The 15,854-nt window shown below is 60.2% G+C and overlaps 3 protein-coding genes across 3 annotated transcripts; all 3 read right to left on the bottom strand.

Annotated features, from left to right (window-relative positions):
• Nucleotides 1–1,091: 1,091 nt before the first annotated feature.
• Nucleotides 1,092–2,592, bottom strand: LOC132593972 (metallothionein-1E-like). Its single transcript, XM_060289280.1, has 3 exons — nt 2,565–2,592; nt 1,915–1,986; nt 1,092–1,204 (listed from the first exon to the last, which is right to left on the bottom strand). The coding sequence occupies exons 1-3, from the start codon at nt 2,590–2,592 to the stop codon at nt 1,092–1,094; spliced, it is 213 nt and encodes a 70-aa protein (XP_060145263.1).
• Nucleotides 2,593–6,455: 3,863 nt separating this feature from the next.
• On the bottom strand, nt 6,456–7,956 carry LOC132593977 (metallothionein-1E-like). Its single transcript, XM_060289340.1, has 3 exons — nt 7,929–7,956; nt 7,279–7,350; nt 6,456–6,568 (listed from the first exon to the last, which is right to left on the bottom strand). Exons 1-3 carry the CDS (start codon nt 7,954–7,956, stop codon nt 6,456–6,458), a joined length of 213 nt encoding a protein of 70 aa, XP_060145323.1.
• Nucleotides 7,957–11,820: 3,864 nt separating this feature from the next.
• Nucleotides 11,821–13,321, bottom strand: LOC132594029 (metallothionein-1E-like). Its single transcript, XM_060289561.1, has 3 exons — nt 13,294–13,321; nt 12,644–12,715; nt 11,821–11,933 (listed from the first exon to the last, which is right to left on the bottom strand). The coding sequence occupies exons 1-3, from the start codon at nt 13,319–13,321 to the stop codon at nt 11,821–11,823; spliced, it is 213 nt and encodes a 70-aa protein (XP_060145544.1).
• Nucleotides 13,322–15,854: the final 2,533 nt, after the last annotated feature.

Genomic DNA, 15,854 nt, shown 5'->3' on the forward strand with positions numbered 1-15,854 from the left:
GGAACACGTGAAGTCCTTCTTCTGAAACCAGGTCTCAGGGAAACAGCCGGGAAATTCCCACCAAATCCAAATCACTTTCTTTCGGGGTGTCAGGGAGCCACGGGCTGGTTTTTGAGGGAAGGGAAGATGTCAGCCTGACCTAGGGAGGTACTTGCGAAGATTCAGAGCCAAGCCCCTGCAGGGAGCTGTCACGGGTGGCGAGTGTCCTGTCCGTAGCCCTGGGCAAGCCAAGACTGAGGTTCCCTGTGGGGAGGCAGGGGGCAGAGCTGCTCCAGGCGTGTGTGGTCCACACAGTGGGGCATCTGTGAAGTGTTCCCAGGACTCGGGCACACTTTCAACGTACGTGCAGCATATGAGAGCGTCCAGTTTCCAGAATTGCTCCTCCACGTGTGAAGGTGGTTTTACGTGTTGAAGGGAAAACTGGGTGTCACATATCGTGTCCTTTGACGTGTTTTCTTCGCGATCCGTTTTCCCGACCAGGGTGAAAACTGTGGCAGAAAATACAAAGAGGTCTTTCCAGGGTGTTTTAGACGCAAGCCCCGTGCAGAAGTCACACGAGAGGGGTGTGGGATTCCACCCCCTCTGGGTACTTTTCTAGGCTCTCATCACCGAGCGCTGAGTTTGGCAGGGGCCCCCAGAGAAGGAAAATGAGAAATGGGCAACTTTCTCTGCAATCCGTCCTCCTAAGGGGAATAGAGGGAGTGTGTCCTCTGTGTGTCCAATGCCCTATGTCATCTGGCGAGGGTATCCTTTGGAGCTGAGAAACGGAAGCTCAAATTAACCTAAGCGGCTAAGACGCTCAGTGTGTGTGTTTTGGGGGTGTGGGGTGTGTGTGGGGGTACTCTTTGGTCCAGAGCCGAGGTCTCTGCACGTCCAGTCCAGTTCCCCACGCCAGCCCTGATGGGCACGGAGTCTCTTTGTCCAAGACACACCAAGGAAGACAGAGCCAGAATAAAGTCAACAGCTTTTATTACAAGTCACAGATTTCATAGAAAAAGGGATGTAGCGTCAGGTCCGGTTGTATGAAAAACGGTAAAATGCAGGTTTGTCCTGGTTGCTCTGTGGACACCCGGGGCAGGCTCTCCGCGACATCAGGCACAGCAGCTGCACTTGTCCGAGGCCCCTTTGCAGACGCAGCCCTGGGCACACTTGGCGCAGCCCTGGGCACACTTGGCGCAGCCCACGGGGCAGCAGGAGCAGCAGCCTGGGGAGGCAAGGGCAGCGTGCAGTCGGACCACGCGTTGTCCGGAACCACCCTTCCCAGCAGCAGGCCTGGCCCCAGCCGCCCTCGGGCCCAGACCCTGAGTTTACGATGGTGTCCTCTGTCCTGAGGTAATTGCTCTCAGACACTAGGTTCAGGTTGCCCGGCCCATCTGTGCCCAGGACAGGGCACAGCGCCTTGGAGAGACAGTGAGCAGGGCCTCTGGGGACAGGAGAAAGCCAGCCCCCAGCACCACCAGTGATGTGAGCCAAGTCCTCAGGATCAAAGTGGAGGCAAAGCCCGCACAGAGCAGCTCCCGCTCGGGATAGGGAAGCTCTGGGCTGCTTCGACAGGGAGGGGCTGCACCAGGTCCGAGAAGCCACGCACGGCCACTGGTTCCTGTCCCTAAAGTGCTTCAGTCCCTGAGAGGAGTCGGAAGCGGGACTCAGGAGGCAGGAGGACTAGTTCTAGTGACAGGTCTGAGGTTGTTTGTCGGTGACCCGTCTGGGCCTCAGTCTCCCTGTTCTCTAGTGCGCGCCTGGGTCTCGGTCATGCCGAAGGTGATTCCAGCTCTGACTGTGAATCCCTTCCTGGTGAGGAGGGTGCCGGGAAGTCTGGTCACTGTCCTGCTCCTGCCTGCCTGCTGAGCTCTGGGCCCCCTCCTCGCACTCAGCCCAGACCCCGCATTCCCAGAGAAGGCCCCGCACACTCACTCTTCTTGCAGGAGGCGCATCTGCAGGCTTTGCAGGTGCAGGTGCAGGATCCAGCGCAGCCGCAGGAGCCGCCTGCCGGGAAGGGAAAGGAGGCCAGCAGTGAGCAGGGACGGGGATGCAGGAGCCACAGCAGACGGTCAGCAATGCCTCCCTGAGCCCTCCTCCTCTGTCAGGACCCAGCCCTGGGAGCTCGTGTCCACTCGGGCGGATAGAGAAGCCCCAGCTCCTCTCTTCTGGTCCAAGGAGAGTAAGTCCCCTCCTGATGGGACTCCACAGGGAAGGTCCCGGGCTCCAGACGCAGCCCAGGCCGACTGGGGCCGGGGGCCGGGGCCCATGGCCTGAACCCTAAAGAGGCAGCGTCCCCTCCTCCCATCAAATCGTGGCAGGTCCGAGACCGCCTCCAAACGCTGGGTCCCGGTCTAGCAATCCCCTGACCTGCCGGGTGACCTCAAGAAGGACAGCCTGGAGCCTCCGTGCCCTCAGTGTCAACGGAGAGGCAAAGGGAGACTGACGTGCCCTCAGGAGCCTGGCTACCAAGAAAGCCCTGGACCCGTGACAGGAGTCCTCCTGAGCTCAAACTCAAAGCCCTCCCTTCTCGTCCTGTGCCTGGGAAGGGGGCATCCTAAGGCTCAAAGGCAGGGCTCCCTTACCAGTGGGGCAGGAGCACTTGGGGTCCATCTGGAGGAGGAGTGAGGCCCGAGGTCCAAAGCAAGGGGCGAAGCCGCTTCACGGGTCCGGTGGGGGCCGTGTGGGAGCGAGGAGCCCGGGGGCTCAGTTATAGGCCGAGGAGGCGGCCCGGGCGCAGAGGCCCCGCCCCCGCCTTGCACCCGCCCCGCGGCTCCGCGCCCGCGCCGCCCGCGCCGCCCGTGCCGCCCGCAGCGCCCTGGGCCGGGCTGTGAGCAACAGGCGGGGCCGAGCGCACGATTCCACGTCGGTGCCGGCTGGAGCGGAGGAACCGGGTGCCGTGCGGTAAGCGGTGTCCCAGCCCCCTGGCCGCCCCTTCCCAATGTGCCCGACGGGAGCAGCCACCGTGTTGGCGGCTTGTGCAGGAATCCGGCTCCCGCGTCCGCCGGTCTTCCCCGCCCCAAGCCCCAGGCCCCGCGCCGCCGGCCTCCGGGTCGCCGTTTCCTGCAGCCTGAGAACAGCCCCCGCCTCCCGCTCGTGTCCCTGGCTTGGCTGGAGCCGGGGAGCGGTGTCAGAGAGCGCAGGCGGATGTGACCCTCACCACCGTTTGGCCGACCCCATGCGTCCCCGGGCGTTGCCAGCCCCGGTCCCCACCACGGTCCTTTGGAAGCGTTTTTCCGGTACCGCCTCCTGTAACCGCAGCGCGGTGAACATTGCCTTCAGCCGCGAGGCGTCACTTGTGTTTTCCTTTCCTGGAGGGATCCTGGCTCATTTGTCCGGGGGCTTCTTTGCCTAAACTTTCCAGGGGCGCTCCTCACTGTAGCCGGTCCACCCCCACGCCAGGGTGGAGGTTCCCTCATCATGGGATGCTTCCCCAGGGGCGGCATCATTGTAGGTGATAGGCAGACCTGGCGGTAAATAACAAAGCGAGACAAGTGGATAGAGTTCCCTTTGAGTAGTCCTGACAGTTACTCACCATGGAGTCCATGCCAAGCCTTGTTAGTCACTTTTGCTCTTTGAGTTGTCACACCAACCGGGAAGGGAGACAGCAGTCAGGAGCCCGCTTCCCAAAGTCCAAAGTCCCTACAGTACAGGGAGGCTACTGAGGCAGGCACACAGGGCTGGGGAGTGGTGCCCTGCTTCTGTGTTTTTGTCGCTTCGCAGCTGAAAGAGGGTGTCAGTGAGCAAGCTCCCCTTTGGCCCAGAGCTGTGTCCTCGGCCCGTCTCTACCATGTCCAGCTCAATCCTGGGGGCGACCAAGGTGACACAGTAGGAATGTATTTATGATTTTGTGGCTACCTTCTGACTCTCTCCTTCAGTAGCGTTCGAGAGGTTTCTTTTGGTATAACGTATTTCAGAAAATCACTGAAAAGAAAATGGTAAGGAAATCCTGATGCAGGTGACAGCAGAAGTGGCAGGACCCTTCTGTGTCTGTGAGGAGGACACCGACTGTGCTCCTCACGGCTTTCTATCTGTAGTGTCGACGGCTCTTTGCGTGAAGGCAGGATAACCCTCTCGGGGGTACTGGTCCCACGCTCACAGGGTCGATGGGGACGGCCCAGAGCACAGAGCGAAACACACCGTCCTTGCTTGCGTGTCTGGAAGGAGAACAGTGTCTCCTAGGCTGATGATAACAAATAAATCAATAGATAAATAAATGAATGGGTGATGTGATCGATTGCTCACTGAGTGCCCAGTATATTCTGACCTTCTTGGCATGTATTCAGTTCTTTAATCCCGAGAGCCAGACACTATTATTTTCCCTTTAGAGCAGAGCAGACGGAGCCACAGAGAGGTTATGTCCCATGGCTGTACGTGGCACAGATGGGACTGGCCCTCCTGCAGGCTGACTGCAGCCCCGCGCCCAACCGGACACCATGTCATCCCACGAAGGGTGAGAACACTGAACACCTGGCACAGAGGCAGCAGTGGGAGAGCCCTGAGCCGGCAGCCAGAACCCTCCGCACAGCTCTGTGACCTCTCTGGGCTTCGGCCTCCCACCTCTGCAGCCAGGAGCACAGCTGGACTGTCTCCGAAGACCCTGCAGCCCTGAAAAAGGAGAGGCCGGACTCAGCCTCCAGTGATGTCATAACCGGCACCGTGTGGCCGGGAGGTGAGACAGCTGCAGTGTAGGTTTAGTCCTCTGAGTATAGGCTGTGTGCCCTTGGGTAAGTTGCTTAACCTCTCTGGAACTGGCACCATCACTCCAGACCATGCAGGTTCACCGAGTCTGTCCAAACGCTGTGGCGGTGACTCGTTCCACGGGGCTTGTTGGAGGACATCCCCACGCCCTCTGGCCCTGGATAAGCAAGGTTCCTATCCATCTCTGCCCTCACCATGAGCTTGCTTGCAAACCAGGGAGCCTTTCTCCAGGAGCTTGTCGGGAGCTCAAGGATTCTCTGTGCACAGATGTCAGTGTGGAGAGAGCGATCGTACGGGACACCTTGCGGGAAGCCCGAGCTGGGAGCCAGGCCACTATCTCGCTTATTCCCCCTCATTGACTTGCCAGGTCAGGAAGTGGCACGGTGGCTGTGAACCTGAGTGCCTGACGCCGACGCCCACGCACGCAGCACGGGCCGGCTCCCGAAATGCCCTGTGCACTCGGGGCACCTGTGGCCCATCTTGGTCCTGACTTCTGAGCCACGTGTCTCCTCTTTCTCTCGGAGTGCCCATCAAATAGGAGTTCCCTCCCCAGACCGCCAGGGGGCCCAACACCTGAAATAGACTACCCGTTCCCTCAGCACACACTTGTTGCTAATAAACCCCACCAGGCCTCCCCCCCCCCCCCCCCCGCCACGCACTGCAGCACCACCATCACTCTGCAGAGGAACACGTGAAGTCCTTCTTCTGAAACCAGGTCTCAGGGAAACAGCCGGGAAATTCCCACCAAATCCAAATCACTTTCTTTCGGGGTGTCAGGGAGCCACGGGCTGGTTTTTGAGGGAAGGGAAGATGTCAGCCTGACCTAGGGAGGTACTTGCGAAGATTCAGAGCCAAGCCCCTGCAGGGAGCTGTCACGGGTGGCGAGTGTCCTGTCCGTAGCCCTGGGCAAGCCAAGACTGAGGTTCCCTGTGGGGAGGCAGGGGGCAGAGCTGCTCCAGGCGTGTGTGGTCCACACAGTGGGGCATCTGTGAAGTGTTCCCAGGACTCGGGCACACTTTCAACGTACGTGCAGCATATGAGAGCGTCCAGTTTCCAGAATTGCTCCTCCACGTGTGAAGGTGGTTTTACGTGTTGAAGGGAAAACTGGGTGTCACATATCGTGTCCTTTGACGTGTTTTCTTCGCGATCCGTTTTCCCGACCAGGGTGAAAACTGTGGCAGAAAATACAAAGAGGTCTTTCCAGGGTGTTTTAGACGCAAGCCCCGTGCAGAAGTCACACGAGAGGGGTGTGGGATTCCACCCCCTCTGGGTACTTTTCTAGGCTCTCATCACCGAGCGCTGAGTTTGGCAGGGGCCCCCAGAGAAGGAAAATGAGAAATGGGCAACTTTCTCTGCAATCCGTCCTCCTAAGGGGAATAGAGGGAGTGTGTCCTCTGTGTGTCCAATGCCCTATGTCATCTGGCGAGGGTATCCTTTGGAGCTGAGAAACGGAAGCTCAAATTAACCTAAGCGGCTAAGACGCTCAGTGTGTGTGTTTTGGGGGTGTGGGGTGTGTGTGGGGGTACTCTTTGGTCCAGAGCCGAGGTCTCTGCACGTCCAGTCCAGTTCCCCACGCCAGCCCTGATGGGCACGGAGTCTCTTTGTCCAAGACACACCAAGGAAGACAGAGCCAGAATAAAGTCAACAGCTTTTATTACAAGTCACAGATTTCATAGAAAAAGGGATGTAGCGTCAGGTCCGGTTGTATGAAAAACGGTAAAATGCAGGTTTGTCCTGGTTGCTCTGTGGACACCCGGGGCAGGCTCTCCGCGACATCAGGCACAGCAGCTGCACTTGTCCGAGGCCCCTTTGCAGACGCAGCCCTGGGCACACTTGGCGCAGCCCTGGGCACACTTGGCGCAGCCCACGGGGCAGCAGGAGCAGCAGCCTGGGGAGGCAAGGGCAGCGTGCAGTCGGACCACGCGTTGTCCGGAACCACCCTTCCCAGCAGCAGGCCTGGCCCCAGCCGCCCTCGGGCCCAGACCCTGAGTTTACGATGGTGTCCTCTGTCCTGAGGTAATTGCTCTCAGACACTAGGTTCAGGTTGCCCGGCCCATCTGTGCCCAGGACAGGGCACAGCGCCTTGGAGAGACAGTGAGCAGGGCCTCTGGGGACAGGAGAAAGCCAGCCCCCAGCACCACCAGTGATGTGAGCCAAGTCCTCAGGATCAAAGTGGAGGCAAAGCCCGCACAGAGCAGCTCCCGCTCGGGATAGGGAAGCTCTGGGCTGCTTCGACAGGGAGGGGCTGCACCAGGTCCGAGAAGCCACGCACGGCCACTGGTTCCTGTCCCTAAAGTGCTTCAGTCCCTGAGAGGAGTCGGAAGCGGGACTCAGGAGGCAGGAGGACTAGTTCTAGTGACAGGTCTGAGGTTGTTTGTCGGTGACCCGTCTGGGCCTCAGTCTCCCTGTTCTCTAGTGCGCGCCTGGGTCTCGGTCATGCCGAAGGTGATTCCAGCTCTGACTGTGAATCCCTTCCTGGTGAGGAGGGTGCCGGGAAGTCTGGTCACTGTCCTGCTCCTGCCTGCCTGCTGAGCTCTGGGCCCCCTCCTCGCACTCAGCCCAGACCCCGCATTCCCAGAGAAGGCCCCGCACACTCACTCTTCTTGCAGGAGGCGCATCTGCAGGCTTTGCAGGTGCAGGTGCAGGATCCAGCGCAGCCGCAGGAGCCGCCTGCCGGGAAGGGAAAGGAGGCCAGCAGTGAGCAGGGACGGGGATGCAGGAGCCACAGCAGACGGTCAGCAATGCCTCCCTGAGCCCTCCTCCTCTGTCAGGACCCAGCCCTGGGAGCTCGTGTCCACTCGGGCGGATAGAGAAGCCCCAGCTCCTCTCTTCTGGTCCAAGGAGAGTAAGTCCCCTCCTGATGGGACTCCACAGGGAAGGTCCCGGGCTCCAGACGCAGCCCAGGCCGACTGGGGCCGGGGGCCGGGGCCCATGGCCTGAACCCTAAAGAGGCAGCGTCCCCTCCTCCCATCAAATCGTGGCAGGTCCGAGACCGCCTCCAAACGCTGGGTCCCGGTCTAGCAATCCCCTGACCTGCCGGGTGACCTCAAGAAGGACAGCCTGGAGCCTCCGTGCCCTCAGTGTCAACGGAGAGGCAAAGGGAGACTGACGTGCCCTCAGGAGCCTGGCTACCAAGAAAGCCCTGGACCCGTGACAGGAGTCCTCCTGAGCTCAAACTCAAAGCCCTCCCTTCTCGTCCTGTGCCTGGGAAGGGGGCATCCTAAGGCTCAAAGGCAGGGCTCCCTTACCAGTGGGGCAGGAGCACTTGGGGTCCATCTGGAGGAGGAGTGAGGCCCGAGGTCCAAAGCAAGGGGCGAAGCCGCTTCACGGGTCCGGTGGGGGCCGTGTGGGAGCGAGGAGCCCGGGGGCTCAGTTATAGGCCGAGGAGGCGGCCCGGGCGCAGAGGCCCCGCCCCCGCCTTGCACCCGCCCCGCGGCTCCGCGCCCGCGCCGCCCGCGCCGCCCGTGCCGCCCGCAGCGCCCTGGGCCGGGCTGTGAGCAACAGGCGGGGCCGAGCGCACGATTCCACGTCGGTGCCGGCTGGAGCGGAGGAACCGGGTGCCGTGCGGTAAGCGGTGTCCCAGCCCCCTGGCCGCCCCTTCCCAATGTGCCCGACGGGAGCAGCCACCGTGTTGGCGGCTTGTGCAGGAATCCGGCTCCCGCGTCCGCCGGTCTTCCCCGCCCCAAGCCCCAGGCCCCGCGCCGCCGGCCTCCGGGTCGCCGTTTCCTGCAGCCTGAGAACAGCCCCCGCCTCCCGCTCGTGTCCCTGGCTTGGCTGGAGCCGGGGAGCGGTGTCAGAGAGCGCAGGCGGATGTGACCCTCACCACCGTTTGGCCGACCCCATGCGTCCCCGGGCGTTGCCAGCCCCGGTCCCCACCACGGTCCTTTGGAAGCGTTTTTCCGGTACCGCCTCCTGTAACCGCAGCGCGGTGAACATTGCCTTCAGCCGCGAGGCGTCACTTGTGTTTTCCTTTCCTGGAGGGATCCTGGCTCATTTGTCCGGGGGCTTCTTTGCCTAAACTTTCCAGGGGCGCTCCTCACTGTAGCCGGTCCACCCCCACGCCAGGGTGGAGGTTCCCTCATCATGGGATGCTTCCCCAGGGGCGGCATCATTGTAGGTGATAGGCAGACCTGGCGGTAAATAACAAAGCGAGACAAGTGGATAGAGTTCCCTTTGAGTAGTCCTGACAGTTACTCACCATGGAGTCCATGCCAAGCCTTGTTAGTCACTTTTGCTCTTTGAGTTGTCACACCAACCGGGAAGGGAGACAGCAGTCAGGAGCCCGCTTCCCAAAGTCCAAAGTCCCTACAGTACAGGGAGGCTACTGAGGCAGGCACACAGGGCTGGGGAGTGGTGCCCTGCTTCTGTGTTTTTGTCGCTTCGCAGCTGAAAGAGGGTGTCAGTGAGCAAGCTCCCCTTTGGCCCAGAGCTGTGTCCTCGGCCCGTCTCTACCATGTCCAGCTCAATCCTGGGGGCGACCAAGGTGACACAGTAGGAATGTATTTATGATTTTGTGGCTACCTTCTGACTCTCTCCTTCAGTAGCGTTCGAGAGGTTTCTTTTGGTATAACGTATTTCAGAAAATCACTGAAAAGAAAATGGTAAGGAAATCCTGATGCAGGTGACAGCAGAAGTGGCAGGACCCTTCTGTGTCTGTGAGGAGGACACCGACTGTGCTCCTCACGGCTTTCTATCTGTAGTGTCGACGGCTCTTTGCGTGAAGGCAGGATAACCCTCTCGGGGGTACTGGTCCCACGCTCACAGGGTCGATGGGGACGGCCCAGAGCACAGAGCGAAACACACCGTCCTTGCTTGCGTGTCTGGAAGGAGAACAGTGTCTCCTAGGCTGATGATAACAAATAAATCAATAGATAAATAAATGAATGGGTGATGTGATCGATTGCTCACTGAGTGCCCAGTATATTCTGACCTTCTTGGCATGTATTCAGTTCTTTAATCCCGAGAGCCAGACACTATTATTTTCCCTTTAGAGCAGAGCAGACGGAGCCACAGAGAGGTTATGTCCCATGGCTGTACGTGGCACAGATGGGACTGGCCCTCCTGCAGGCTGACTGCAGCCCCGCGCCCAACCGGACACCATGTCATCCCACGAAGGGTGAGAACACTGAACACCTGGCACAGAGGCAGCAGTGGGAGAGCCCTGAGCCGGCAGCCAGAACCCTCCGCACAGCTCTGTGACCTCTCTGGGCTTCGGCCTCCCACCTCTGCAGCCAGGAGCACAGCTGGACTGTCTCCGAAGACCCTGCAGCCCTGAAAAAGGAGAGGCCGGACTCAGCCTCCAGTGATGTCATAACCGGCACCGTGTGGCCGGGAGGTGAGACAGCTGCAGTGTAGGTTTAGTCCTCTGAGTATAGGCTGTGTGCCCTTGGGTAAGTTGCTTAACCTCTCTGGAACTGGCACCATCACTCCAGACCATGCAGGTTCACCGAGTCTGTCCAAACGCTGTGGCGGTGACTCGTTCCACGGGGCTTGTTGGAGGACATCCCCACGCCCTCTGGCCCTGGATAAGCAAGGTTCCTATCCATCTCTGCCCTCACCATGAGCTTGCTTGCAAACCAGGGAGCCTTTCTCCAGGAGCTTGTCGGGAGCTCAAGGATTCTCTGTGCACAGATGTCAGTGTGGAGAGAGCGATCGTACGGGACACCTTGCGGGAAGCCCGAGCTGGGAGCCAGGCCACTATCTCGCTTATTCCCCCTCATTGACTTGCCAGGTCAGGAAGTGGCACGGTGGCTGTGAACCTGAGTGCCTGACGCCGACGCCCACGCACGCAGCACGGGCCGGCTCCCGAAATGCCCTGTGCACTCGGGGCACCTGTGGCCCATCTTGGTCCTGACTTCTGAGCCACGTGTCTCCTCTTTCTCTCGGAGTGCCCATCAAATAGGAGTTCCCTCCCCAGACCGCCAGGGGGCCCAACACCTGAAATAGACTACCCGTTCCCTCAGCACACACTTGTTGCTAATAAACCCCACCAGGCCCCCCCCCCACCCCACCCCCGCCACGCACTGCAGCACCACCATCACTCTGCAGAGGAACACGTGAAGTCCTTCTTCTGAAACCAGGTCTCAGGGAAACAGCCGGGAAATTCCCACCAAATCCAAATCACTTTCTTTCGGGGTGTCAGGGAGCCACGGGCTGGTTTTTGAGGGAAGGGAAGATGTCAGCCTGACCTAGGGAGGTACTTGCGAAGATTCAGAGCCAAGCCCCTGCAGGGAGCTGTCACGGGTGGCGAGTGTCCTGTCCGTAGCCCTGGGCAAGCCAAGACTGAGGTTCCCTGTGGGGAGGCAGGGGGCAGAGCTGCTCCAGGCGTGTGTGGTCCACACAGTGGGGCATCTGTGAAGTGTTCCCAGGACTCGGGCACACTTTCAACGTACGTGCAGCATATGAGAGCGTCCAGTTTCCAGAATTGCTCCTCCACGTGTGAAGGTGGTTTTACGTGTTGAAGGGAAAACTGGGTGTCACATATCGTGTCCTTTGACGTGTTTTCTTCGCGATCCGTTTTCCCGACCAGGGTGAAAACTGTGGCAGAAAATACAAAGAGGTCTTTCCAGGGTGTTTTAGACGCAAGCCCCGTGCAGAAGTCACACGAGAGGGGTGTGGGATTCCACCCCCTCTGGGTACTTTTCTAGGCTCTCATCACCGAGCGCTGAGTTTGGCAGGGGCCCCCAGAGAAGGAAAATGAGAAATGGGCAACTTTCTCTGCAATCCGTCCTCCTAAGGGGAATAGAGGGAGTGTGTCCTCTGTGTGTCCAATGCCCTATGTCATCTGGCGAGGGTATCCTTTGGAGCTGAGAAACGGAAGCTCAAATTAACCTAAGCGGCTAAGACGCTCAGTGTGTGTGTTTTGGGGGTGTGGGGTGTGTGTGGGGGTACTCTTTGGTCCAGAGCCGAGGTCTCTGCACGTCCAGTCCAGTTCCCCACGCCAGCCCTGATGGGCACGGAGTCTCTTTGTCCAAGACACACCAAGGAAGACAGAGCCAGAATAAAGTCAACAGCTTTTATTACAAGTCACAGATTTCATAGAAAAAGGGATGTAGCGTCAGGTCCGGTTGTATGAAAAACGGTAAAATGCAGGTTTGTCCTGGTTGCTCTGTGGACACCCGGGGCAGGCTCTCCGCGACATCAGGCACAGCAGCTGCACTTGTCCGAGGCCCCTTTGCAGACGCAGCCCTGGGCACACTTGGCGCAGCCCTGGGCACACTTGGCGCAGCCCACGGGGCAGCAGGAGCAGCAGCCTGGGGAGGCAAGGGCAGCGTGCAGTCGGACCACGCGTTGTCCGGAACCACCCTTCCCAGCAGCAGGCCTGGCCCCAGCCGCCCTCGGGCCCAGACCCTGAGTTTACGATGGTGTCCTCTGTCCTGAGGTAATTGCTCTCAGACACTAGGTTCAGGTTGCCCGGCCCATCTGTGCCCAGGACAGGGCACAGCGCCTTGGAGAGACAGTGAGCAGGGCCTCTGGGGACAGGAGAAAGCCAGCCCCCAGCACCACCAGTGATGTGAGCCAAGTCCTCAGGATCAAAGTGGAGGCAAAGCCCGCACAGAGCAGCTCCCGCTCGGGATAGGGAAGCTCTGGGCTGCTTCGACAGGGAGGGGCTGCACCAGGTCCGAGAAGCCACGCACGGCCACTGGTTCCTGTCCCTAAAGTGCTTCAGTCCCTGAGAGGAGTCGGAAGCGGGACTCAGGAGGCAGGAGGACTAGTTCTAGTGACAGGTCTGAGGTTGTTTGTCGGTGACCCGTCTGGGCCTCAGTCTCCCTGTTCTCTAGTGCGCGCCTGGGTCTCGGTCATGCCGAAGGTGATTCCAGCTCTGACTGTGAATCCCTTCCTGGTGAGGGGGGTGCCGGGAAGTCTGGTCCCTGTCCTGCTCCTGCCTGCCTGCTGAGCTCTGGGCCCCCTCCTCGCACTCAGCCCAGACCCCGCATTCCCAGAGAAGGCCCCGCACACTCACTCTTCTTGCAGGAGGCGCATCTGCAGGCTTTGCAGGTGCAGGTGCAGGATCCAGCGCAGCCGCAGGAGCCGCCTGCCGGGAAGGGAAAGGAGGCCAGCAGTGAGCAGGGACGGGGATGCAGGAGCCACAGCAGACGGTCAGCAATGCCTCCCTGAGCCCTCCTCCTCTGTCAGGACCCAGCCCTGGGAGCTCGTGTCCACTCGGGCGGATAGAGAAGCCCCAGCTCCTCTCTTCTGGTCCAAGGAGAGTAAGTCCCCTCCTGATGGGACTCCACAGGGAAGGTCCCGGGCTCCAGACGCAGCCCAGGCCGACTGGGGCCGGGGGCCGGGGCCCATGGCCTGAACCCTAAAGAGGCAGCGTCCCCTCCTCCCATCAAATCGTGGCAGGTCCGAGACCGCCTCCAAACGCTGGGTCCCGGTCTAGCAATCCCCTGACCTGCCGGGTGACCTCAAGAAGGACAGCCTGGAGCCTCCGTGCCCTCAGTGTCAACGGAGAGGCAAAGGGAGACTGACGTGCCCTCAGGAGCCTGGCTACCAAGAAAGCCCTGGACCCGTGACAGGAGTCCTCCTGAGCTCAAACTCAAAGCCCTCCCTTCTCGTCCTGTGCCTGGGAAGGGGGCATCCTAAGGCTCAAAGGCAGGGCTCCCTTACCAGTGGGGCAGGAGCACTTGGGGTCCATCTGGAGGAGGAGTGAGGCCCGAGGTCCAAAGCAAGGGGCGAAGCCGCTTCACGGGTCCGGTGGGGGCCGTGTGGGAGCGAGGAGCCCGGGGGCTCAGTTATAGGCCGAGGAGGCGGCCCGGGCGCAGAGGCCCCGCCCCCGACTTGCGCCCGCGCCGCCCGTGCCGCCCGCAGCGCCCTGGGCCGGGCTGTGAGCAACAGGCGGGGCCGAGCGCACGATTCCACGTCGGTGCCGGCTGGAGCGGAGGAACCGGGTGCCGTGCGGTAAGCGGTGTCCCAGCCCCCTGGCCGCCCCTTCCCAATGTGCCCGACGGGAGCAGCCACCGTGTTGGCGGCTTGTGCAGGAATCCGGCTCCCGCGTCCGCCGGTCTTCCCCGCCCCAGGCCCCAGGCCCCGCGCCGCCGGCCTCCGGGTCGCCGTTTCCTGCAGCCTGAGAACAGCCCCCGCCTCCCGCTCGTGTCCCTGGCTTGGCTGGAGCCGGGGAGCGGTGTCAGAGAGCGCAGGCGGATGTGACCCTCACCACCGTTTGGCCGACCCCATGCGTCCCCGGGCGTTGCCAGCCCCGGTCCCCACCACGGTCCTTTGGAAGCGTTTTTCCGGTACCGCCTCCTGTAACCGCAGCGCGGTGAACATTGCCTTCAGCCGCGAGGCGTCACTTGTGTTTTCCTTTCCTGGAGGGATCCTGGCTCATTTGTCCGGGGGCTTCTTTGCCTAAACTTTCCAGGGGCGCTCCTCACTGTAGCCGGTCCACCCCCACGCCAGGGTGGAGGTTCCCTCATCATGGGATGCTTCCCCAGGGGCGGCATCATTGTAGGTGATAGGCAGACCTGGCGGTAAATAACAAAGCGAGACAAGTGGATAGAGTTCCCTTTGAGTAGTCCTGACAGTTACTCACCATGGAGTCCATGCCAAGCCTTGTTAGTCACTTTTGCTCTTTGAGTTGTCACACCAACCGGGAAGGGAGACAGCAGTCAGGAGCCCGCTTCCCAAAGTCCAAAGTCCCTACAGTACAGGGAGGCTACTGAGGCAGGCACACAGGGCTGGGGAGTGGTGCCCTGCTTCTGTGTTTTTGTCGCTTCGCAGCTGAAAGAGGGAGTCAGTGAGCAAGCTCCCCTTTGGCCCAGAGCTGTGTCCTCGGCCCGTCTCTACCATGTCCAGCTCAATCCTGGGGGCGACCAAGGTGACACAGTAGGAATGTATTTATGATTTTGTGGCTACCTTCTGACTCTCTCCTTCAGTAGCGTTCGAGAGGTTTCTTTTGGTATAACGTATTTCAGAAAATCACTGAAAAGAAAATGGTAAGGAAATCCTGATGCAGGTGACAGCAGAAGTGGCAGGACCCTTCTGTGTCTGTGAGGAGGACACCGACTGTGCTCCTCACGGCTTTCTATCTGTAGTGTCGACGGCTCTTTGCGTGAAGGCAGGATAACCCTCTCGGGGGTACTGGTCCCACGCTCACAGGGTCGATGGGGACGGCCCAGAGCACAGAGCGAAACACACCGTCCTTGCTTGCGTGTCTGGAAGGAGAACAGTGTCTCCTAGGCTGATGATAACAAATAAATCAATAGATAAATAAATGAATGGGTGATGTGATCGATTGCTCACTGAGTGCCCAGTATATTCTGACCTTCTTGGCATGTATTCAGTTCTTTAATCCCGAGAGCCAGACACTATTATTTTCCCTTTAGAGCAGAGCAGACGGAGCCACAGAGAGGTTATGTCCCATGGCTGTACGTGGCACAGATGGGACTGGCCCTCCTGCAGGCTGACTGCAGCCCCGCGCCCAACCGGACACCATGTCATCCCACGAAGGGTGAGAACACTGAACACCTGGCACAGAGGCAGCAGTGGGAGAGCCCTGAGCCGGCAGCCAGAACCCTCCGCACAGCTCTGTGACCTCTCTGGGCTTCGGCCTCCCACCTCTGCAGCCAGGAGCACAGCTGGACTGTCTCCGAAGACCCTGCAGCCCTGAAAAAGGAGAGGCCGGACTCAGCCTCCAGTGATGTCATAACCGGCACCGTGTGGCCGGGAGGTGAGACAGCTGCAGTGTAGGTTTAGTCCTCTGAGTATAGGCTGTGTGCCCTTGGGTAAGTTGCTTAACCTCTCTGGAACTGGCACCATCACTCCAGACCATGCAGGTTCACCGAGTCTGTCCAAACGCTGTGGCGGTGACTCGTTCCACGGGGCTTGTTGGAGGACATCCCCACGCCCTCTGGCCCTGGATAAGCAAGGTTCCTATCCATCTCTGCCCTCACCATGAGCTTGCTTGCAAACCAGGGAGCCTTTCTCCAGGAGCTTGTCGGGAGCTCAAGGATTCTCTGTGCACAGATGTCAGTGTGGAGAGAGCGATCGTACGGGACACCTTGCGGGAAGCCCGAGCTGGGAGCCAGGCCACTATCTCGCTTATTCCCCCTCATTGACTTGCCAGGTCAGGAAGTGGCACGGTGGCTGTGAACCTGAGTGCCTGACGCCGACGCCCACGCACGCAGCACGGGCCGGCTCCCGAAATGCCCTGTGCACTCGGGGCACCTGTG

The sequence above is a fragment of the Globicephala melas genome, chromosome 19 (genome assembly GCF_963455315.2).
Source record: "Globicephala melas chromosome 19, mGloMel1.2, whole genome shotgun sequence".
Classification (NCBI taxonomy): domain Eukaryota; kingdom Metazoa; phylum Chordata; class Mammalia; order Artiodactyla; family Delphinidae; genus Globicephala; species Globicephala melas.

Coding starts and splice junctions, on each gene's coding strand:
- LOC132593972 (XM_060289280.1), bottom strand. CDS start 2,592: ATGGACCCCAAGTGCTCCTGCCCCACTG. Junction 1,987..2,564: donor CAAGTGCTCCTGCCCCACTG/GTAAGGGAGCCC, acceptor CCTTCCCGGCAG/GCGGCTCCTGCGGCTGCGCT. Junction 1,205..1,914: donor ATGCGCCTCCTGCAAGAAGA/GTGAGTGTGCGG, acceptor TTGCCTCCCCAG/GCTGCTGCTCCTGCTGCCCC.
- LOC132594029 (XM_060289561.1), bottom strand. CDS start 13,321: ATGGACCCCAAGTGCTCCTGCCCCACTG. Junction 12,716..13,293: donor CAAGTGCTCCTGCCCCACTG/GTAAGGGAGCCC, acceptor CCTTCCCGGCAG/GCGGCTCCTGCGGCTGCGCT. Junction 11,934..12,643: donor ATGCGCCTCCTGCAAGAAGA/GTGAGTGTGCGG, acceptor TTGCCTCCCCAG/GCTGCTGCTCCTGCTGCCCC.
- LOC132593977 (XM_060289340.1), bottom strand. CDS start 7,956: ATGGACCCCAAGTGCTCCTGCCCCACTG. Junction 7,351..7,928: donor CAAGTGCTCCTGCCCCACTG/GTAAGGGAGCCC, acceptor CCTTCCCGGCAG/GCGGCTCCTGCGGCTGCGCT. Junction 6,569..7,278: donor ATGCGCCTCCTGCAAGAAGA/GTGAGTGTGCGG, acceptor TTGCCTCCCCAG/GCTGCTGCTCCTGCTGCCCC.